The sequence below is a fragment of the Hippopotamus amphibius genome, chromosome X, assembly GCF_030028045.1.
Source record: "Hippopotamus amphibius kiboko isolate mHipAmp2 chromosome X, mHipAmp2.hap2, whole genome shotgun sequence".
Lineage (NCBI taxonomy): Eukaryota > Metazoa > Chordata > Mammalia > Artiodactyla > Hippopotamidae > Hippopotamus > Hippopotamus amphibius.
The window spans coordinates 56,110,994-56,134,978 of record NC_080203.1 but is presented as its reverse complement, the minus strand read 5'-3'; the positions used below and the strand labels follow the sequence as shown (position 1 = coordinate 56,134,978).

At 34.9% G+C, this 23,985-nt stretch overlaps 1 protein-coding gene across 6 annotated transcripts in view; it reads left to right on the top strand.

Annotated features, from left to right (window-relative positions):
- Positions 1–23,985, top strand: part of PCDH11X (protocadherin 11 X-linked) — a 754,051-nt gene that overhangs the window by 363,291 nt on the left and 366,775 nt on the right. For 4 of the 6 annotated variants that reach the window (XM_057718183.1, XM_057718186.1, XM_057718185.1 and 1 more), the window contains one exon: positions 1,530–1,610. The exons of the other annotated variants lie outside the window; for them this stretch is intronic. In XM_057718183.1, the coding sequence (XP_057574166.1) occupies positions 1,530–1,610 (81 nt within the window). The remainder of the gene's footprint in view (positions 1–1,529; positions 1,611–23,985) is intronic. 6 annotated transcript variants of the gene reach the window in all.

Sequence of the window (23,985 nt, the reverse complement as noted above, 5' to 3'; positions counted from 1 at the left end):
TTGGGCCTTAAAAATGTGATGTTTCAAATCTGATTGTCTCTTCTTTTCTTGATTTGACCTAATGGGCATGCAAGAGTAATAAAAATATAAAAAAAAATAAACTGTCATGATAAGGCAATAGGTATGGGACACTTAAAACTGTGGGGGAGGGAAAATAATTTTTCCTCCATCCTTTCGGGTTCTGGGCTAAGACCCTTCCTCCAACATCATAATAAAAGATAGATTAACAGGAGAAAAACATACAAGTTTAATAACATGTATTCCCCCCTGTATCTGTGAGACATACTCAGGAAAACTGAGTAACTATCTGAAATGGCCTAAACCATCATCTTAAATACCATCTCAAGATAGAGACAAAAGAAAATGTTGGGGGCAAGGGAGCCAGTTATGGGAGGCTATGAGGAAAAGCACAATAATCAAGGGTAGGGGTGTTATGCAGATTTAGGTCTGATGCCTACTCCACTGAAAAAAATTTCTAGAGGTTTAGTCATCCTTCACTTCCTGCTACAGTGAGTGAGGCACACAAAAGGAGATTTCCCTTATAAATGTAAATATCCCTTACAAAAGCGTAAGTTCTCTTGGTTTTCAGAGCTTTTCTTATATCTGTTGTTTCATAAAAATAATCCTTATGCCAGAAACATATTTTGGGGTGGGAAATATTCTCCCCTTCAAGACCCTCTCAAATAATAATTACATAACTCTAATTGGTAGTACACCAAACATCAAGTCCTGAGAGTGTGACATAAGGTCTCTGTCACTACTACTGTATTCTATTATAGCCCATGAGCTTCCAACAGTCACTGAATTGGGTTTTCTTAACTTCCTTGAAAAATTTCTCCCTTGGTTAGATAAAAGGATAATTTTTAACCAAACCCTTTATCCTATATACTAAAATCACATACATAGAAATGTGTATAGTATACATTCAATATTTTTAAAAGAGAGAATGTACTCTCTGTCCTGAGGAAAATTAAATGGATGTAGACATCATCTTTTCAAGATCTTGATAATTATTCTGGGTTGGTATGCTAATATCTGTGTATTGATTCATAAATTTCATGGCATTTATAACAACTATCTTTATATGATAGATAGCAAATTTGTGATGTGGTGGCATGCACAGGATAGATTTTAATTTCAGACCCTGTAAATTCGCAAATACTAGCTGTTGAAGCCATTGAGTTGTAATAGCATTGGACTGAAAGTCTCTCCAACTTATATTTCAGACATTTAAATATTTTAAACTGAACTCCACAATTTCATTCATATGTTTAATGGAACTGTTAAATGTAACACTGGAATATAAGCTCCATGAGAAAAGGAATTTCTCCTTTTTTTTTTCTCTTGTTTATTCCCAGCACCTAGAGCTGTGCCTATAACATTGTAATCCCTCAATAATTACAATGTGTAGAGATATTTAGCCAGGCACTATTTTACTTACCTGTGTTTGATAAATGTGTGCAATGTACTGTGTTTTTCACTTTTAGCAAACCACTTAAAAATACTTCTATTTTTTTCCCCTTCTAAAGCCAATGAAGGAGGTTTTACGATCTCACACCCCCATGAAAGAGACAACTACTGTGGAGATCTGGACTCATCCCCAATCTCAGGTATGAAAGGAAACACTTGGTATTTCCCTTTAACTGATTTTTATGAATGTATAAAAACCATTCTTAAGTTGTATTTCTCGATATGTGTTCCACGAAATTTCTTTAGGTGATTTTATGTTGGACTTTAGTGTGAAAATATGATGGTAAATACATATTTCTTCCTAATGTGGCTTGATAATAATAGTAAAGGTAGTTTATTTGTTGGATAAGGTAAAAGTATTCCTCAAAAAGTATCTTCTAAACGATTGTCTATTCCACTGATGCTTAAGTCTAGTCGTGAGGGTGTGGAATGAAAAAAATTGAGATCTGCTGTTTTAAAATATGACAAGGTTTAGCATCATATAGGATAATTTGATTTTATGCTAATTAGGCAAACTTTAGTTAAGACCTGCCCGAAACAAACTAGTTTGAATTTAAAAAAAAAATTAAGTGAAAAGATATTTTTAAAGAATCCACTTTTATTCATTTCAATCAGGACAGCTCAAAATGTGACTAACAAATCCAATCAAATTTGCTTTCTTCATAGAGGCTTTAAGGGGAATTTAAAAATGAATTGAGACCAATCTAAAAATGTGTTTGCTATTTGTTATTCTGTGGCTGGTTTACTTACTGTTGTTAATAGTGTAGAGGTCCTGAATCTTACCCCTTGGGTGTCAAATTAGTAACCATAAATTATCCTCTATCCAGTTATTTTCAAATGTCAATTTGTTATAAATGATATAAATTTAAGAAATGTAGATACATAAATGCATATCTAGAGTATTAGAAAAACAACCCAAATGGAGTGAGAAGAGAATTGCATTGTTTATTATTTATTATTTGAAGACTGCTTCTGAAATTCATAGAAGTCGTGTTCTATAATAATAAATTCCTACAATATTTTACAGAGTTAATTTGTGCTCTTTAGGAAGAGTTACAGAATTAATACATACACTGTGGGAAGAAATGATTAATTAAATAAAGTTTCATTGCAACCCAGGAGCTGTCCAAATTGTTACTAACTTTAAATTACTTGAGTCTGAATCCATGAAGTTTTGCCAAATTTCAAACTCACTTTCCAGTCTTGCATCTCTGCTTCAGTCTCAAGAAAATTGGTGAGGATGTAGAATACATGGTGATATAATCCACATCTATATCCTTGATTAAGAAGCTATACAGTCTTCAGAATAGCAGTTTTGAGGAAAAGTACACAATTTTATAATGTGTACTTTAAGGACCCAAGGTTTGAACTACTAGTGTTACATCAGGTAGGAAATTAGACATTGTTATGTAACACCCTTCCTCTATGAATAAGACATTGCTCTATCAGCAATATTTTTTAACTAGCCACTTACTTCTGATTGTATTCTACTAAATGAAGGGCAATATAAGTAACTCTACTAATTTCTTGCCAATTACTGATTTTCTTCTCTGTTTACGAACTTAAAATCTTGTTGGAGACACAATTGTTTCTTATATAGTGGGTTCATTTTGCTTGAGACTTTTAATTAGGTAAATCTTTTAGGTATCTGAGAATCTTGATTGTCCTTTCTGCCCTGAGACTTCAATTCAAATTTAAGATGCATCATAGAGTGGTGGATTGCACTGCACAGTATTACTATGAATATGATATAGATTGGGACTTTCTAACCTTGTTTTTGGTAAACATTGTGCTTGCCTCTGAAAAGTTTAAAGAAAATATGTGTTTTATGAATGAGCTTTTATGGTTCCTTATATTTAGCAAGATATTCAGTACTCATTTGTGAGATTTCAAAAGCAACCATCTAAAAACAAAAACTGCTGAAACTAGAGTGTAACTGGAAAATTAAATTATTTCTATTCCTCCACTGAAATCTTTAAACTCTTTGATAATGCCTCCCTCTACCATTCAGATGACAATTAATTAAAAGTCATGATACAGATAGTGACTTGGAGGGTTTATTTCTTTTAAGTGGGCAAATACTACAATGGTGTCTCATAAAGCAAAATGGTTCTTAGCTGTAAAAGCCAACTATTCAACTAATTAAAGTAACTGGTGAGCCATGAAATAGGTCAACTTATTCTTTGAGCAAAGAAAATCAAAAGGAGAGTGTCCATTTCCTTACAAGAAATATCCTTGTATGTCTATTTCCTTTAGTGTTTTTCTTAGAATCTTTAGAAAATATGTATACAACTGGGGTGCATGTCTTGAAGTTCCAAGTTATATTTTTATAAATTCATGTTATTTTTAAATAACATTGGAAAAGGAATCAAATCACCCGTAGTAGCTTTTCAATGTGCAGGGAAAAACAGTGGGGTCACAAACATTCACTATAGTTAACCTCCTAGCATCTGTGTAGTACTAGAGGAAACAGAGAGCTATTCAGATATGTCCATTGACCAGCTTTGCACATGCTGTTTACATATGCCAGTTCGTGTGGAATTCTTATTTTTTGGTAATGCAGCATTCTATAATAACTTGATCTTTTCCCCTTGCATAATAAATTTCTCCCCCTACCACCTTCCCTGCTCCTGATTGTTAGTAATTACAATGCTCAGTGTGTTAGCAAGTCTAAAATTGAATAATATTCTGTCAAAAACTTGAAACAAAATAAAACTAGTATATTTAGGGGAAGTCTTTCTATGGTTTTCTATGACTTTCAATTACAATGGCCTTGCTTGTGAAAAAATTCTGAGGACAGTCTGATTATGAATATAGACATTAAGTTGGCTGCCACTGTACTTCATTAAATCCAGATGTATTGCAATCATGACATATTCATTGAGATATAGATAGCTTAGAACAGTAGAATTAGGCAACTGCTGTAGAATATATGAGTGGGGAATGGACCCATTGCTTGACATTAACTCCCCAAACCTTAATACCCACAGCTAGTGACTCATGTCTCCCACAAAGAACACAATTGACCTCTGCCACAGAGGGTAAATAAAATAGTGCAAACACTGTGAAGTGATACAAGAGAAGTAAGAAAAGTAGAACAAATTTTTACTTTGAAAAGAAGACAGGAGTCATATGTGGCAATGGAATTTATTTCTTTTATTTAACAAAACCTATATAAACTTACTACATATCAGGTAGTCTTTTAAGCAATTAAAACATTAACTAATTTAATTCTTATTACAAACTTATAACAATTATTAAACATATTATTATTATTATTAACCCTATTTTGTAGATGAGGAAGTTGGGGCAACGAGAGATGCAGGCACGTACCAAAGATAGGATGCAGACTCAATGGGTCTGGCTCTAAAGCTCATCTTTGTAACAACTGCTTAATAATTTCTCACCAAGAATGAACAACAATAATGGAAGGTGGTCCCTGGGACAAGAAATATTTTAAAACGAGTCTCTTTCTAGTGTTAAACTAACAATTTTCTATTCAGCTAGATCACCTGCACGTATTTGCATATGATAAGGTAAGATGACCCCTTTATGATGATGGAATGAAAATAAAAGAATAAGACGTGGATCATAAAGAATATGAGGTTTTAAAATAATCACAAAATGCAATTTTTAGAAATATTAAATCTACAATGATAATCTTTAACAAAAATATTTCTGCAGGATGAGAAAGGCTAATTAACAGTGATAGAATGTGAGAATTCCCACGGTTTTAAAGAATTACCTTGTAATCTTGGAATAGTGGCTAACAGGATCACTAATTAAGTATGTTAACAGTAAATTCATTTGATGAAGGAATTGCTACACTAATCTTATATTTTACCACAGCATGGTTAGGAAATCCACAGGGCTTTGGCTAATCAGTTTTCATAAAGTAAAATCAGCTCTTATAATTCTTTCATATTCTAAATGGCCTACAACTACTGATAGAATAAGTCACAAGAGATCGGTTTGTTTTGCTTTGTTCTGAAATAGAACAACCCCAAAGGAAAGTTTAGGTGCTCAGCTTAAGGGTCAACAGTAGTGTCTTTGCTTCCTTTGCAACGAAAAAAATAGATACTTCAAGGAAACTGCCTTCCTAGACTGTGCATAATTAAATCATGAAATGTTAGACTACACTTAGGCAGCATTTTGTATTGATTTCAATGTGTGTCTACTCAGCGGGGCTACTTGTAATGTTTCTTCATTAGCAGCAAAAGTATCTTGAAAAAAATTCATTGGGGCCATGAAACCACAAAAACAGTTTCCAAGGTGCACATACCAGTAACTTCCTTTAGTTGCCAGCCTCAGTTTCACATCAGATGATATTTTTGATAATGCTATTAAGATATACACTTATTTAAAAATTTTTTTGGAACAACACACTTCATAATTCATGTTTTCCTCAAAGCCCAAAGCACTTATCTTTTGGCTGGAAATTCAGGATGTGTTTTTGATTGTTATAATTTCTTTATGTTGTAGAGAAAATTATATGTTTTATGGAAATGTAAGCTAATGATGATCATGCAAGGATCTGAGATCAGAATTTTTCCAAAGTTTAATCTGGGAACTTTTAAGGGTTATTTTCATCTTCAAGGGATTATTTTCTGGAAGGCCTTAAAATGCCAAGCCAACTTTAGAGGTAAGTCTTGGCACAATAGGAAGCCTGATTAAAAAAAGAAATTAACATGCCTGGATATGACATTATATATAAATATAAGGTTTTATTTGCAGACATATGGAAAATACTCAACATTGTTCTCTGACCAGAGTCCTAAGATTTAGCTGTTGTCCTTGACTTTTAGTGCTGTGAGTACTTTACTTTTAATCATTAATGACTTTTATTTTTAAGTGACTGCTAAAGGCATCATGCTAGGTGCTCCATAGTAATTATTTCCTTTTCTTCAGTCCCTACAGCAGTTTTGTTGAGGTGTGGCTATAGTATTTGCTTTTCTTAGTTGAGGAACCTGGGGCTCAGAGAGGTTAAATAATGTGCCTAAGGCTGCACAGCTTGCAAGTGTTAGAGGAATTCAAACTTTAATGTTCTGATTCTAAAGTCCATGATTTTTTCCCCAACCATACACTGCCTCCCATTTTTATTATATTCATAAAGAATGTCTCTTCAGTGAACATGCATCCCATGTGTGACCTGACATCCCACTGATTCCCATGGCTTATTTGTGAATCTCAGCAGCATAGCAGATTTGTGCCATGTTCACAGATAAAAGGCTTGTGAGCACCAACAGCAGATGAATACACACTGCAACAGATGGGGACGATTCTTCTAGAGCTCTTAGACACAAAATATTGGCAACCAGTTTTGAAAAGAAATTGCTAACTATGATGTTAATATACACTGGTTATTAAGCTTTAAAGTAGAAAATAAATATAGACCTTAAATATCATTTGGTACAGTAGTAATTCACATGAATTAAAAAAATCTTTTAAAAAAAAATTTTAATTTCTCTGTTTTCAAAATGTAAGAAAGAAATTAAGGATGAATATACTTTTACCATATTAATTGTTTCTTTAGATGGAATCTGGATTATCACTTGTCAGCCTGCACATGAATCCTCTAGCAATGCCTAGCACCCAAGCAAAATAAATTGTATTTTTAATCACAGATGAAACATTTTTGATAACACTGAAATCAAAGTGCTAAAAGTACATCATTTGCTTTATCTATCATGTGGGCTCACAAATAAAGCATGTTGGGAATTAAATGTAGGCCACATGAGAGAGGAGTAAACATCAAATTAGGTAGGGCTAGAGTTGGGGGCACCATTCAGGGTGAAGGTATGATCCTCAAAGGCGAGTTGTCAGCAAGCAAGTTAGAATTCCCAAGGGGAAATATGATACATTTGGACCAACTTTCAGAAGCCAAATGTCCTGAACTAGTGGGAGAGATTCTGTAGAAAAGATATTTAAGCAGTGCTGATATTCATAGTCAGGCAACCATATTATTGGGTTCTCTTTGTAGTAAGACTCCAGCCAACGGCTCTCCCATTAACTATGTGTGAAGCTCAGGGCCAGTAATAAAGTATCTGAATTTGTTTCCGCATCTGTAACATGAGGATATTTATATCATTCTTATAGAATTGCTATGAGGGTTAACACAATATATTCGAAAGCAAGCACCCAATATGCAGATTTCCAATTCTTTATAATTTTTCTCCAATCCCATTTAAAATTGGAAAGTAAAACAAGAAGCTGGAGAAAATTCCAGGCATATGAGCTGGGCGAGTGAAACAGGCATTAAAAAACATGGACATTCAGGTTTCCCTAGCACACCACATTCACACATTTATATAGTGAGATGACTGGGCATCTTAAAATACACCCATGCTTCTTCATTTTGGTAGGAGATATCCCAAAGGAAAAAAAATGCCAGTTGATTCAAGTTTATATATCAGTTTCTTGGAAAAGCATGAAATTATATGTTTAAAATACTTCCTTTTGGCTAATCTAAAACTATTATAAGCAAATTAAAGAAATTCTCTTGGAGGAAACTGCTGAGTTTGCTCAGATTCATAGTAACAGGTGCATAAATGTCCGTAAGTTACTTTGATACACCTGCTGATGTAATTTAGAGCTAAGTTAAAAATTAGTAAAAATAAAAGTAAACCATATCAAAATCTCATCCATAAGTCTATTCTATGACCTAATTATTAGAAAAATTGTTGATTTCCAGCATAAATGTGGTATAAACCATTACCATCATTACCTATATATTACATATATATATATTTTAAGGAGCATATAATGGCAGGGAGCTCCTTAATGTGATGTAGAAGTATTTCACCTCACAATTTTGACAGATAATCTGAATAGTAAATCTGTCATTCCAGGCCTTGTTTGTTTAGAATTCCTTCTTTCTCTCATACAAACATGTCAAATTGCTCCATTTAATGTCAGTGCCCAAATGTCAGGGAAGCAATGCTAGACCAATTTAGCAGTTTGCATGCCTCTGACACTAAAGAGTTCCCTTTTTTGTTTTGTTTTGTTTTCTGTTTTCTTTGACTTTGCAGTAGCTAGTCCTTCTCTCCTGCTGCTATTTCCTGCTGCTAATTCCTATTAGCATACATTGTAGAGCATCCTGATCCCTCTGCAGTTGTCAGCCCTTCTCTATGATATAGAGCTCTTTTTTGTTAACTAAAGTTGTTGAAAAATGAGTAGGGCAACCGAAAACATTGTACTCATATTGAAACTCTCACCAGGTTTCTACCAAAGATCTTTGATCAGATTTGGGTTCCCTTAGAAAGAATTCATCAAAATGAGTTTCAAAATATATTTCATCTGCATATTCTTTACAGTAAGCTGCAAAAACACATCACCTGAACTACTGCTGTAAAACTCCATCTCTTCTCCCCTCTCCTAGATTTCTCCTGTATGTCTATTCCCAAAGAGCTACCATATTTTTCATCCTAAATTCTAATACTGATTGGAAGGTCCATATGGAGGGTCCTACTTTAAAAATCTTCAGATGTCTCCCATTACTTATTGAAAGAAGTTTAGTTACAATCACACATTTCCATGCTTTGGCCCACAGTTTCTGGCCTTTCTACACCTTTCTTTCTGGCTCATTGCTCAATGCCTACCTTATGTTCCAATCAAACTAGACTCTTTACTCTTCCTTCAGTTTTCTTATTCTTCCCTACCTATTTATTTGTATCTATTTCTCCCCTTTCAAACAATGCTTCTCCCTTATCTCCTGTGCTTAACCATTGGCATGGTACTCATCTTTTAAGGAACCATGTGAAATACTTTTCAATCCACCCAACTGGCTATTCGCTCTCCATTCTCTGAGCTCCCATAGCACTGTGTATGTACTTCTCAAGGCTTCACACACAGAGTCACATTTCAAATATTTGTGCTCAGGATGGTCTTCAACTCATGACTCCATACCTAGTATAGCATCTTGAATTCAGTAAGAGTTCTCCGGTTCAAGGCAAAATATTCTTCTCTCCCTTAAGCACTGGCATTCACCTATACTTTTCTTGAAGAAGCAATATATCCTGCTGGATAAGATTTTCCACTTAGGAGTCAGGTAAGTCTGGGTTTAAATAGTAGCATTGCCACTGACAGGTTGTGTAAACTTTGCCAAACTATTTAATAGGTCAGAGTTTTATTTTCATCATTTGTCATGACAATATTAATGCATCTCTTTTATCAGGAATTGATGTAGATTATATACATAACCTATATAAAGTACTTAGTACAATGTCTGGCACATAATAAACATTCAATAATGTTAATTACATTATATATTAGTATATATCTAATCTTATACATATGTATGTTTATATGTGTTTCACCAATTGAACTCCAGGCCACAACTCAGTGTTTTATAATTTAATGCAGCCTTGTTTATTTCTTTATCCATTTATTCTGAAAAAGTCCATGCTTCTCTCTCTTTCCACCTATGTCATCTCACATCAAGGTTTCCATTTTTGTTTTGTCTCTAGACAGGAAGATTACTTAGCCTCTAAAATAACTAATTCATTAAAATCTACCCTTCTTTGGCAAGAGGTCAAGTGGTAGAACTTAATAGAACAAAAGATCCAAGAAGCAAAGCTGTTTCATTCTCCATCCATCATCACTGCTGCTCTTCCAAATTCCATCAGTGTTCTTGGTACATGAGGCTAAATCTGAAATATGATCAAATGAACTCAGCCACTTGGAGGCCTCAATAATTGCCATCCTAATTAAAGCTACATTTGAAAAATCAACTAAAACTAATTTGCTCAATACTATCAAGTGTTCTCTTAAAATACTCCATAAAATAGTTTTGGAAGTGGATTATTTCTAAAGTATCTGTTCATATATGAGCTACATTTATGTTCTGTGTATTTACAAAAATGGGAACCTGCTTGCTAGGCATAAATACTGAAAGTACACAAAGAGAGGATTTAGTGATCTGCCTTGCCTCCTTAATGCATATGTTATTAGGACCATGAGAGGTACCTGTGAGGACCTCTTGGGCCATTGTTTTTCAGTTTTATTGAGATATAACAGACGTAACTTTGTGTAAGTTTAAGGTGTCCTTCGTGTGTAGAAAAAATTGGTTGTTGAAAGGGAGCGTCTCAAGTGTTCTGAAGCAAGGAATAAGAACGGCAACACTTCTGCATCCCAGCCCCCAAACTCCCTCCCCTGTTGATCATAGGACAACCTAAAGAAGTATCTAATCGAAGTATGTTGAGAATTAAGGCAAGATGAATATTCAGTCACATGTCTGTGCTGACTCTTTTTTGAGGCAGTGATGCTTATTTCGTTTTATGATACTTGAAGGCAACATTGGGGTCACTTAACCAGCATAACTTGTCTTCTCCCTGATGCCCTAAGCAGATGGTAGTAGAGAAAGTTTATGGGAAAATGATGATAAAAAATATTACAGACTTTTTTGAACCTTGAAAGCGTTTAATGCATGCACTTCTACAAGAAAATAATTAAATGAACAACAACTCCAGCAACCCCTTAAAAGTGGTACTTAATCATAGAACACATGCCCTAAGCATCATTTATCTTTGCTCTGTCTAAAATGGTTATGTCTTGGCTAATCAGGTGTGCTTTGAGAATTCTGTGGGTGTTCTCCACCAACACAATTGCCTTTCCCCTTCTCCCTTGAGTGTTTGGCATTGTTTTTAATATGTAGCATAGAAACATATTGGGCTTCTGTTGATATTTTTTTTCTATTACAACAACTTTTAAAAGCGCTGTTGTTAGTTTGAAAGGGAGTTTTACAACATGTCAAATGCAAATTTTTTCTTTTAATATTCTAATAAAAATGTCTTTGAGAGCTAGCTCTTCTGAGGCAATATAATTTACACCTGTACAAAATGCATTTAGCTCTAAATGAAGGTAAATAAATTATTTGTGCCATATGTCCCACTCTCTCTACTTGGTGTAATATTTTCCAAAGTAAGCTATTTGTACTATTTCTTTCTTGCTTTATTGTCACTTAACACAATAATTCAAAAAAAGCATTTATTGAGTATTTAGTTTGTACTAAGTCCTGAGGTAAATATTGGAAATATAAACATGAAAAAGAAAAAAGAAAAAAAGTGCAGGTCCTTCTTCCAGTAGCTCACAGCCTAATAAGAAAAAAATGTGCTAACCACTAATTATAAAATAAAATAGAAATAAATAGGTGCTAAATATTTGAATAAATAACAATACTATGATCATGGAAAAATGATTGAATTTGACTGGAGGTGGAAATCAGGAAAGATTTCTGGTTGAAGCTGGAATTCAAAGAGTAGGATAATGAGAGTCCTATTAATTAGGATCAATAACACACTTGTTAATTTTTTTTAAAAGCACAGTGATTTGTATTCAGCAGACCCTCAATCAGCAGTAATAGTTATTATTTCACAAGCTCACATAGGTAGTAAGTGGCAGAGTTGGAAACCAGATCTCCTGTTTTACATAATAGTTTCTTTCTACGATATTTTCCTGAAGATAGTATGCCCTGATTAACAGAGTTGTCTCAATATCAACAGAAAAAAATTTAATTTGAATTGGATCAATTTTAGGTTGAACTGGATTACCTTGAGAACTTCTATTTGGGAGAACAAGTACATGAGGAAACAGATTAAAGATCAAAAGTCATTCTTGATTGTCAGGTACTGAAAGATTAGTTGAACCCCCAATTCAGAAGAACTCAACCTTTTGGGAATATTAAACACACATACACATCCTTGTTTCATTTATAATATTTTGATTCTGAGCTTTTATCATGGAAGCACATAAAAATAATTAAAGAGATAAAGAGGCCAAAACAGGTGATCTCTCAAGCGGCCTATATTTTAAAATTTTAATCCTTAGAAGAAATTTTTGAAGCAGACAGGAAATGCCCCCAGTTTATCTATGCTGTAAATATAATTTAAGAGCACATTTAGTTCTAATAGTGAATAAAGTATATATACATTCTGAGTATCGGTAAGTTTGCAAGTGACTGTATATATTATTGTCCTTTCTGTCATATACACCAACCCACATATAATATCAACTTCCCTCCAAGGAGTGCACTTAGAACTTCTGCATTAGAATTTTACTTCTTGGCTTTTCCCCAGCTTTCCTCTGCTTCTTTTATTTCATTGCCAAATGTAACACCTGATCTCTGCATTGATCCTATGAAATATGCTCATTTTAACTCATCTTTCTGTTTGTTTTTTTCCTGGCATTACTTAGTATGTCAAGATCTATAAACTTAACTCAAATTTCAATAAATTACAGTCATTTGTATTCACTCAAGTTTATTTTCTGTTCAGAAATATATTCTCTAAGATAATGTGACAATGCTCCTGGTTATGCCTACTAATCCTAACGCTGTTGGGCTTCCTGGCATATGTTATTTTTTTCTTAATTTTTAACAAACGAACCTGTGTCTTTTGTTCATTGGAATAAATCCCCCTTGTGATTGTTTAGTCTATTTTATATCCTCCTGAACATGACTTGAAGGTTGTGCACCATATTTTTAAGATGAAATACCACCTAAACTTAAATAGTATTACTGTGGGCCTTTAAAAATCAAATCTATAATTCAAATTGTTGCATTTCGGAGTTCCTGTACTCCTTGGGGAGAGAAGCTAATGTGTTAGTTGTGGGGGGAGTGGGGAGTGGTTAATGATTCAGACCATGAGAGCTTCACATTTATTTTTCTACTTTAGTATGTGCTATAGTGTAGACACTATTAAGATACAGTAACAACCTATACAAAAATTCTGCTAATCATTACAATTCAGACAATGAAACAAGCAGATTTCTATAACAATGAACATGGAGACCATTGCTCTATCAAATAATGAAAAATAGATGTATATACTTTATGAAAAAGATTGTGTCCTTGAAAGTGAAACATGTAAATAAGCAGTTACAACAAGACAGTAAAAATTATGTCATAATAAAATGAAGTAGAAATTTACTGATAAGAGATATAAAAAGCTATTTTATACCTGCTACTGAAAAATTATCAATTTATTTACCTTCCCATTTTGATGTTCTGTTTAAGAGAGTGTAGCCTTACCAACCTACAGCCAAAACATGGTGCTTTATTTTCTGGTGTCTGCTAGCTAGTTGGACATTGAAACTTGTGTTAAAAAATCTAACATATTGTTTTCTGTCACCCTGTAATACTTAAGCAATAAATGTGTATTGATTGACTGAATGATCTAGTGACCTCAAAGAAGTTATAGATGTTTTTCATATTCTCTAACACAGTGGTCCCCAACCTTTTTGACACCAGGGACTGGTTTCGTGGAAGACAATTTTTCCATGGAATGGGTGTGTGGTGGGGGTGGGGGTGGGGTTCAAGGGGCGAGGTGGTTCAGGCGATAATGTGAACAGTGGGGGAGGGATGTGGAGCTGGGGAGCAGAGTGGCAGATGAAACTTCACTGGCTGGCCTGCTGCTCATCTCCTGCTGTGCAGCTTGAAAGGGAGAGGGCTGAGGACTGCTGCTGTAACAGATACTCAGAAAATACTTAAAATCCTGGCAAGACAGAGAAAATGGGTGGTTAAACTTGGGGGTTCAGGCAATATATAAGAAAATGAAATGCTTATTAGTTATTTGATGTATTGTTACTATCTATTGGTACTAGTCTTATAATAGTATAGGGGCAAGTTATAGGCTGCAAACATGTTTTGTCACCTTTGGTACTCCTTTTACATGTTGTTAAATTCCTGGGATTCATGCTATAGAAGGAGGAAAAGAAGTTTGTTAAGTGAATATATATTGGATTTAAAGAAATTTACTGTAGAGATACTACAATTTGATTTGTGCAAAGAAAATTTAAATAATCTGTCCTTAATCTAAAAACCTTGAGGTTGAACTGTTTTTTCAAGGAGATGCTATAAGATATGTACCAACAGGGCTCAGTGATAGACAAAATAGTGATATATTCAGAAGACAACAGTAACTGAAGGAATAATTTATGTTGTCCCAATGGGAGGGACTAAGAATAGACTTTTCTTTTAGTGGATCTCTCCTACCTTTATTTTTTATTGAGATCAATCTATTTAATAGATAAAAAGAATAAACTTACACTTCTCTGGTAGAGGCACAGAACTTCAAGCAACAATATAAAAAGTAATAGAAGTAGATATAGAATCTAAGAATTCTATATGAGTTCAAACCTTTTATAACTTAGACCATGTTTGGAAACACCCATAACTGGCGCAGCTATTCAATCATTTGACATCTTAAACAATGCCTAAGAAATCTGAGGGCCTGCTTTTTTCTTTGGGACTTCAGTTTAACAGCCTTGGTACATACAGTCAGCTAACTTGTGCATACAAAGTCTTAGATCAAGTAACTGTGAAGGTTAAGAATGAAATAAGGATTTAGTAGAGAGGACTTCCCTCGGTTTCTCTTTCCTCCTTTACTAAATATGTCAAAATAAGAAGGTAATGGTTCAAGTCACACTCAAATTGGAGATTCAGAGACAGCTTTTGAACTGCCAAAAGAAAATGGATCCAGTCGGGGAGACTGCAGGGTATCTCTAAGACCTGCCCCCGTGATTCTATTTATATTCAAATTTGAAAGCAGGAATTCTGCATTTACTCCCTCTCCATTGAATACAATTTCACTTTGGGGAGACCTTAAAACATACTTCATGCTTAAAAAACATGGGCTTTGTAAACAGGCACACTGAGGTTTGAATCTTAATTCCATCCTTACTGATTATACAACAATGGACAAACTAGTTAATTTCTCTAAGTCTTGGTTTTCTCATCAGTAAAATGGAGATAATAATACCATACCTGCTGCATAGGGCTGTTAGAAGGATTAAATTCAACAATGCATATAAAACAATTTGGCCAGTGATAAGATAGTCAAAGCTGTAAAACAGCAGCTGTTGTTATTCCTTGAATTTTTTTTTTTTTTTTTTTTTACTTCTAAAGAGGAATATTATCTGGGCTGCTTGCTCTATTTATCTTCAAGGACTAGTAATAACCTTTTCTTTTCCCCACTGAAAAGTGGTGATTAACTCCTTCACTACCTGAGACCTTATCAATCCTTATAGGCTTCTTACCCTAAGCAATTCATTAGATTCTCAGGTGTGCATTGTACAGGCTAAAGGAAATACAGATATTCAAAGACCACTTCTGTCTTCCAACAAACCTATGCCTTGGATGGAGATGTTACTGAGCAAGTTCTTGTGCCCTACACATAGTGCCCTACACAAACAAACCAAAACATCAGAGTTTGGAGAAAAGAAATGTTTATTGCAGGCCATGCAAGGAGAATGAGAACAGTACTTGTGCTCAAAAAAATGGAAGCCCCCACTATGGGTTTCAGTGAAACATTTTTAAAAGCCAGGTGAGGGAGTGGTGTCCCAGTGTATGAGATCAGCTTGTGCACAATTCTCTGGTTGATGGTGATCAGTCCTTAGGTGCCAGGTCTGGGGACTACATGCTCATGAACATCAAGTAGTTAATTTCTTCCATTTGGTGGTGGTTTTTAGCATCTGAAAAACTCTGGAAATATGCATGAGATACTATTATCTGGGTACTTCAGAAAAGAGCTGCAGCAGAGGATATAGGGGAGTGGGCCTGTCCTGGGAAGGCCCCGTAGGGTCCTGCTCAGTTAGAGGGAGAAAAAAAGTCACATTAAAAATCACAAATCTGCTTTAATTAGAGGCTAAAATTGTGCATTGCAGAATTCAGATTCTGTAGGAGTTACAGACTGGTGGGACTAATATGTGCTATAGTACCCAGTAAAGCCTCTTAGAAAAGTTGAAATTGGAGCTGGCCTTCAGAGATAAGTGTGATTTGGACAGAAGAAAAAGAAAAAGGAGAAAATTCTAGTGAGCCATAAAGTTGGGAAATTGCCAACAGCATGAGTAAAGTCATAGTAGGGAAAATGAAAATGGCATCTGTGGGAGTCAGAGTAGCAATCAGATCATAAGGACAACATGTAGTAGTGATCAGGTCTCCCCTCATTTTGCCAAGGTCTTATTTTTCTTCTCCGACAATTCTCAAAGATAACTGAGTGGTAGGATTGCTTGGCAGAGATGAGTTTAAATTTGTTTTCTTCCCTGCTAAGTGATTCTGAAATGTAAATGCTAACTCCTAGAGAGTTGCGCTTTCCGCTTACTGTGTGATTCCATAAGGGAGCCATTAATAATGTCAGGATGCATCAACAGCCAAGAGAGGAGAAAAACTCTAGACTTGAAACCTTCGTGACAGCACCTGAAATAAATTGTCAGCTTATATCAGAGGAGTGGCAGAGTTGACATAAGTTTTTTCTGGGTATAATTATATCATAGCTTTTCCAATTTTATAATTGTCATTATCCATTCAGGCCACTGACAGGTATGAAATCAGATTCTAATATTTATTCTGGATAAATTGAAATAAAAAAGAAGGAAGTTGTAAGTAAGCTTATTTATTTCTAAGAGCATGACCTCAGTCGCTATGCAGGCTAGGCCCTGATACAGTCAGTGAGTGAAATTATGTGATTTTGTTTTACAATCTCACTTTTTTATTTAGCTCTTTATTGGAATATAATTGCTTTACACTCTTGTACGAGCTTTTCAGCTACACCAAAGTGAATCAGCTGTATTTGTACATATATCCCCATATCCCCTCCCTCGCGCAACTCCCTCCCACTCTCCCTGTCCTGGCCCTCTAAGGCAACACCCGGCATCGAGTTGATCTGCCTTTGTTATACAGCAACTTCCCACTAGCTATCTATTTTACAGTTGGTAGTGTATATATGTTTATACTACTCTCTCACTTGGTCTCAGCTTCCCCTTTGCCCCCTGCCCCCCCAACCCTGTGTCCTCCAGCCCATTCTCTGCAACTGCATCCTTATTCTTGCCCTGTCACTGGGTTCATCAGGATCATTTTTTTTTTTTAGATTCTGTATATATTAGTTATCATACAGTATTTGTTATTTTCTTTCTGGCTTACTTCACTCTGTATGATAGACTCTAGGTCTATCCACCTCATTACATATAGCTCCATTTCATTCCTTTTCATGGCTGAGTAATATTCCATTGTATATATATGCCACATCTTCTTTACCCATTCATCTGTTGATGGGCATTTAGGTTGCTTCCATGTCTTGGCTATTGTAAATAGTGCTGCAACGAACATTATGGTACATGTTTCTTTTTGGGTTATGGTTTTCTCTGGGTATATGCCCAGTAGTGGGATTACTGGATCATATGGTAGTTTTATTTTTAGTTTTTTAAGGAACCTCCATACTATTTTCCATAGTGGCTGTACCAGCTTACATTCCCACCAACAGTGCAGGAGAGTTCCCTTCCCTTTTCTCCACACCCTCTCCAACATTTATTGTTTTTAGATTTTTTGATGATGGCCATTCTGACTGGTGTGAGGTGATACCTCATTGCGACTTTGACTTGCATTTCTCTAATGATACAAATTCACTTTATTGAGAAATAGTTTCTGGTCACCCTAAGAAATGACTTCTAAAAAAACCCAAATGCCTAGTTAGGTGCAGTTTATAATACCTTATAAAAGTGTATTAAACCATTTTCAAGTTGAAAAACCCAGAAATGTTGATGACTTTATTGCTTTGAACTAATGTCTTGTGGATCACACTGGGTAATTAAAGTCAATGGATGGGGGGAGTCAAGGAAGGGAGGGAATACGGGGATATGTATATAAAAACAGATGATTGAACCTGGTGTACCCCCCCAAAAAAATAAAAAAATAAAAAAATAATAAAGTCAATGGAGAGCAATCATAGAAAATTTGGATAATTTGAAAGTGAGACTATCCCATCTTTGTAAGGCAAAAATCTTGGTCATATTCTGAAATATACTTATGCTAAAAATATTTGAAAACTATTTTAAGCATAAGGAAAATTGTTTTAGAACAATATCCGTGTATAAAAAATATAAGTTCTTTTATTTATTGTAATTTGGACACCAGAGAAAGTAAAAACATAACCTTAATACAGTCTGAACAGGCATAGTCACAGTGCCTCCTGGACATTGTTGTTTCCAGTTGTTTTATTTTTGTTTTTTATATCTCAATTTTGTCATAAAATATTTCTTTCTATGCATATGGCTTTATATATCTCTCATGTTGGAAAGCAGGCACATTTCTCTGTCCAGAAGTCATCTTGGTTTGGCAGATATGGATGTTGCTAGTGTGACCAATAGAGTTGGTATCCAGGGAACTTGTTCCTTTACTTTTCAGTGACAAAGAGATAACAGGAAGAAGTTGCTGTATGACTTGCCAGAGCTGTTGACAAATGTTCTGTCGCCGTCAGCAAATATTCCAGAGAAACCATACACTGCAGGGACATTACAATTTGATTCTCCATTGCTAGTCTTACCACAAGGGAATATGGCTGTGCAGAAAGGCCATGAAGTATATTAGTCCCTGTTTCAGGGAGTTCTTATTTTCAATCTGCCACAACTATAGAATATAGTCCAGAGGTACAGAAGGTGGCAACAGGGAATAAGCAGTAAAATCACTGCAATTCTTCACTAACATCTGTGAATATGTGGAACAAAAACAGCAGCTTTAGGCAGTTTTCAATAAATACTTCACTTCTAGCAGAGGATTTGTCTATGTATAATAGGTAACTTCGACCATAGTATAAATGGAAAGAGGACTCATTCTCTTCATTAAGTCTGTCTTAGTAAAGAAGAGCATTTTATTTTTTCTGTTTGTTTTCCCAAATGTGCCCATTTTGAGGTGCCAGAAGAGTATTCAAAATGAGCTTTTTCATTGTTTACTGACTGAAAAAGTAAGCTAGTGGGGAAAAATTTCATTCATTTAAAATAATTTGTAACTCTTCTGTGTAATGTTTGATATTCTATAGCTGAAGATCTAAGAGAAAAAAAAACCTCCAGGTTATCTGGAAGAAAGAGCATCCCTGAAAATTCCATTCCTTTTTTTTTTCCCCCATTATTTCAAACAATTCTAATAACAGCAATAAAAATGGCAGTAGGAGGCTAAGTTGGTGAACTGGGAAATTCCATTCTGGATTAGGGAAACTGAGTGCTAGGAAGATTATTGTTTGCCTTAGGCCAAAGGGCCTTTAATATGTTTGCATTTGCCCTTTGCAACTGTATAGAGATATAATGATACAGTGCTACAGTTAAGTATGCGGTTTCTATTTTTTAGTCATTAACCATTAGTTGAATGAGAATCTTATAAGTACAAAAAGGATCATCTGGTGTGTGAAAATGTATATAAGATAAGAAATAACTAGACATATGTCAATTTTAAGTTCTATGGACATAAGCTAGTAAGATACACTTCTTCCCAAGGATGCCACTTGGTCATGGGAAGTCCCAATCCATAATGCTGTATTATTGTGCAAAGGCTCATGGGGCCGTCATGAATCTCTTGAGTACCTCTTTGGGTTGGATTAAACAAAGAAGACTCATTTCAGTCAAATGTGACTATGCAGACCAACTTCCAGTGCAGGGCACACACTTGAGGATTTGAAAAACTATGAGGAGGCCAAAAGTCCATATAGTGCTCCAGATGTAATATCAGTTTTGTGAGCAAAGGTGGATGATTGTGTTTGGAATTGCCTCATTCTTTGACCATAATATATATCACAGCCATTATTGTTGCATGAATCAGGTGTCTTTGATGCAAAGTTTCTGTAGATTAAGATGAGCAATGACAGAACAGATTTATGGTAGTGGATATTATAAAAGCTATCCTAATTGTGTTCATTTCTCTTCCAAAGAATGGAATAGAATGGTAAGTGGCAACTGAGGCAAAGAGAAGGAATAACACAGCTGTAAAACAGAATTGCAAAGCAAGAACTCTGTGCAGGCTAACACTAGGGGATATTGTCATGTACTACACTGAACCACTAGATGGTGCACTCTACAACTTTGTTGATTACATCTCCCAAATTTTGAAAGATTCCTCAAATGCCTTGTGTATTTGAAATATTTAAATGTTCCTTCTGAAATTCTTAGAAATATGGAATATCTGTCTTACTTGTAGCTCTCTAAAGGCTAGTTCATGCAACTCTACTTGCCAATTAATATGATTTTGTTGCCCCTCAAGGAATTACACGTCCATGCACAAGTGCATACATTCACTCATTTTTTTTCCAAGCCATATATATATATATATATATATATATACACACACAACAAGCCCAAGGTTGACAGTGTAATTTAGAGACTCACAACTAGGAGAAAGATTGCTCATCCTGACATTCAGGCATGGCCTATACACAGTTCAGCAGTAAAATTTGATTCCATCCCAACTCCTCATGTATTCCTACCCATTGCTTCTTCTGATTCCCTGCACCCTAAACCCCACTTAGTGCTTCCTAGAGCCTCACACAATTGCACTTTCTTAAGAAATAACTCACATTGTGGATCGCTTCCTTATATTTGGTAATATTATACTATAGTAATAAACTATGACCTCATTGTTTATTTCTTTCTCTTATTGTCATGCTTAGTACCTAGTAGCACTTAGTCTTTACTCATTTGTTTAATAATATAGAAAGTATTATGCAACACTCTACATAATATTAATTTAATATGCAACTCATACATTGCTGGAACAACATGCCGTAGGCCTTGTTAGTGACTTAGATGTTTCTTTGTGCTTTACTTGTTGTGCAAGTTCAGAGCAAATTTCATTGCTTAACTATAAAATTAAAACACCTATGAGTTATGTTAGTATGTATTTCTCATCTCCTGATATTTTATTTTTCCATTTTTACTTAAGTTTTCTCCATTTTATCCTGTGCCTTATTGTGTAAGGCCAATTCAAATCATTGTTGGAACTAATTGATGTATGTGTACATGTGTGTGTTTTAGCTCAAGGAGAAAATTATTTTCATTTTTGAAATTTCGTATATATATATTTATTTATTTGAAACCAATGTAATGAAGAATATACATCAAAACTATGGGTATTTTTTTATAACATGCTTCATTCATTTTGCAGTATTCATTGAGTTTTTAAAAAGGCATTCTCCTAAAAGAAAGGGGAACTCCAAATTTATAACTATATGAAGATATAGTGGTTTCAGTTTTCTATGGCAGTACTCACTTGGTTTTAACAGCTTTACTTTCATAGAATAATACAATATCTCTAGACCTCATGTTCAAGGATGCCATCACAGAGCCAAGACAATCCAGAGAATTCAATAATGTTGTTACAATTAGTGTCTAAAATGGAAGAAGTACTTACTCCTTTTCTAGAACAAAGATGTTCTTTTTAAATACATCATTTGCTTTTAATTGGCATAAATTCTACAGAATTGAGTAGCACAGTCTTTATTTCTGCCTGCCTATAGCATGTCAATAGTTGTACTATATTAAATGTTACCTATAAAGAGAAGACTGGCTAGTCGGAGCATGCACAGAAAATGATAACTACAGAGATACGTTTGACAGGCTGATCTGGGACAGCATCTGCCAGCATGGAGAAAGAAGGGGCTCTCACAACTATACAGTTATTTTGTATATTTTTCTTAATAATGATTTTAAAATTTATAAAAGTAGCCCTGTATTACCTTCCGAACTAGTTCCTCTCTTGGCTCATTGACTTATTTCTGAGTTTCTAAATGCTCTTTGTGAAAGTTACCATTTCATGACTGATAGAAGTGAAAAGGAATAGTGGAATACTAGCTGATCTCTATATATAAAATTCAGATTTTTGAAATGAGTTAAAAATGAAATTAGAGTCTCCTTTCACACAGATTCCAACCTAGTAGGTATATCATGGCAGGTGTCTTTTTATTTTTGTTTTTCAACAACTTTTAATGAATGGAAATCCACAGTTTCTAAGTTGGATTTAGTGTGGGGTTTCTTTGGTTTTGTTTTTGGTTTTTTGTTTGTTTGTTTTTTGGCTGCATTGGGTCTTAGTTGTTGCATGCAGGCTGTTTGCTGTGGCGTGTGGGCTTCTCTTTAATTGTGGTGTGCAGGCTTCTCTCTAGCTGTGGCATGCGGGTTTTCTCTCTCTAGCTGTGGTGCACAGGCTCCAGAGCTATGGATCTACTCACTCATTTTTTTTCTTCTCTAATAAAGGCAATTTGGGTTGGTAAAATTTTTCCAAATAAATGACAATTTTAAATCCAACTTAGAGGGAATTCCTTGGTGGTCTCCTGGCAAAGAATCTGATCTGCCTTCCAATGCAGGGGATGCGGGTTTGATCCCTGGTTGGGGAACTAAGATCCCACATGCCACAGGGCAACTAAGTGTGTGCGCCTCAACTAGAGAGCCCACATGCCACAAACTACAGAGCCCCTTTTTTTGATAATGTCAGTGAGTATCAAGCTGCCTAAATCGGTATTTCACTTGGATATTGTGGATAATTGCTAATAAGACAATTTAATATAAATTTATTTTCTCTTTGTGGGTCTATTAAACAGTATGAACATATTAAGCAGATAAAACAATTTATCTTAGTTATGATGTTTCTTATATTTAACTTATTAATTAAACATTTTTTTCTAGACTTTCTTGTACAGCAACATAGTAAAAATGGCCAGTATCATCAGCATCACTCTGCCATTACCTGCTGGCTTTCTCTTTTTCCTAGCTCGATTCTTATTAGCAATTTTGGGAAATGATTTTTAGCCTTTATCTGTTTTTCTTAAGAAAGTCCTCATTGATACAATAAGAAAGAAAAAGAAATACAAGCACAAAATATGTTCCTTTCTTTTTTACAGCTATATTACAGTCCAGGAATCCAGTACCTTCCTTATATAGATGACTCTTGGTTATATTCTTGGATTTTCAAAAGTAACCCTGAGACTCCCTGAGGCTTTGCATGTTTGGGTTGCATTGACTCTAGCTGTCAGGTTCAGGTTATGATTTCAGTGACAATGTTAATTCTTAACCAGTTGTGTAAGAATTTTGACAAATAAGGCTCCTTAGTCCTAATACAGATCTTTTCTGATAAGGATGGTATGGTGTAAATGATAATGTGAAACAGAATATAAAGAAAATCAACTTGAAAGTATTTTCTCCCTTATAATACAAGATTCTAATTTTGCTTTTGTAGCTGGTATGAACTCTCAAAGTTTCCTACTGATGGACTTGGTTATTTCATTATCATGACTGTAGAAAATGGCAATGTTGGTTTGCAGCTCTAGAGCTTTGATAAAGCCAGCAGAGAAACCCTCCACCATTCAAAACTGCCTTTATATTCCTTCTTCCATAAGGGAGAGAAAAAGGAATAAGGGATCAACTTACTTAAAGAACCAATTTGGAAGCCCATGTAGTGGGATCATGTTGAGAGGAATCCAGCTTTGCACTTGCTTGAACTGCATCTGAAAATCAAATGATTATTGATCAAACAATAGCTTGCAATGCACTTCAGAATTGGCTGCCATCCCTCATGTACAGCTATGCCCAGGATTTTGGTTTATTTTCTTGCAAAAACTTGTCAACTCAAGATTGAATTAATGTTTTCTTAATAAAAACAGATAATATTGGCTTAGATGACCTAACCAACTTCTACCGCATTACCTTATCCTGATATTTCTGTATGCGAAGGTAACTAATAAAAACTTCTTTACCTTTTAGATGCTAAGAAGC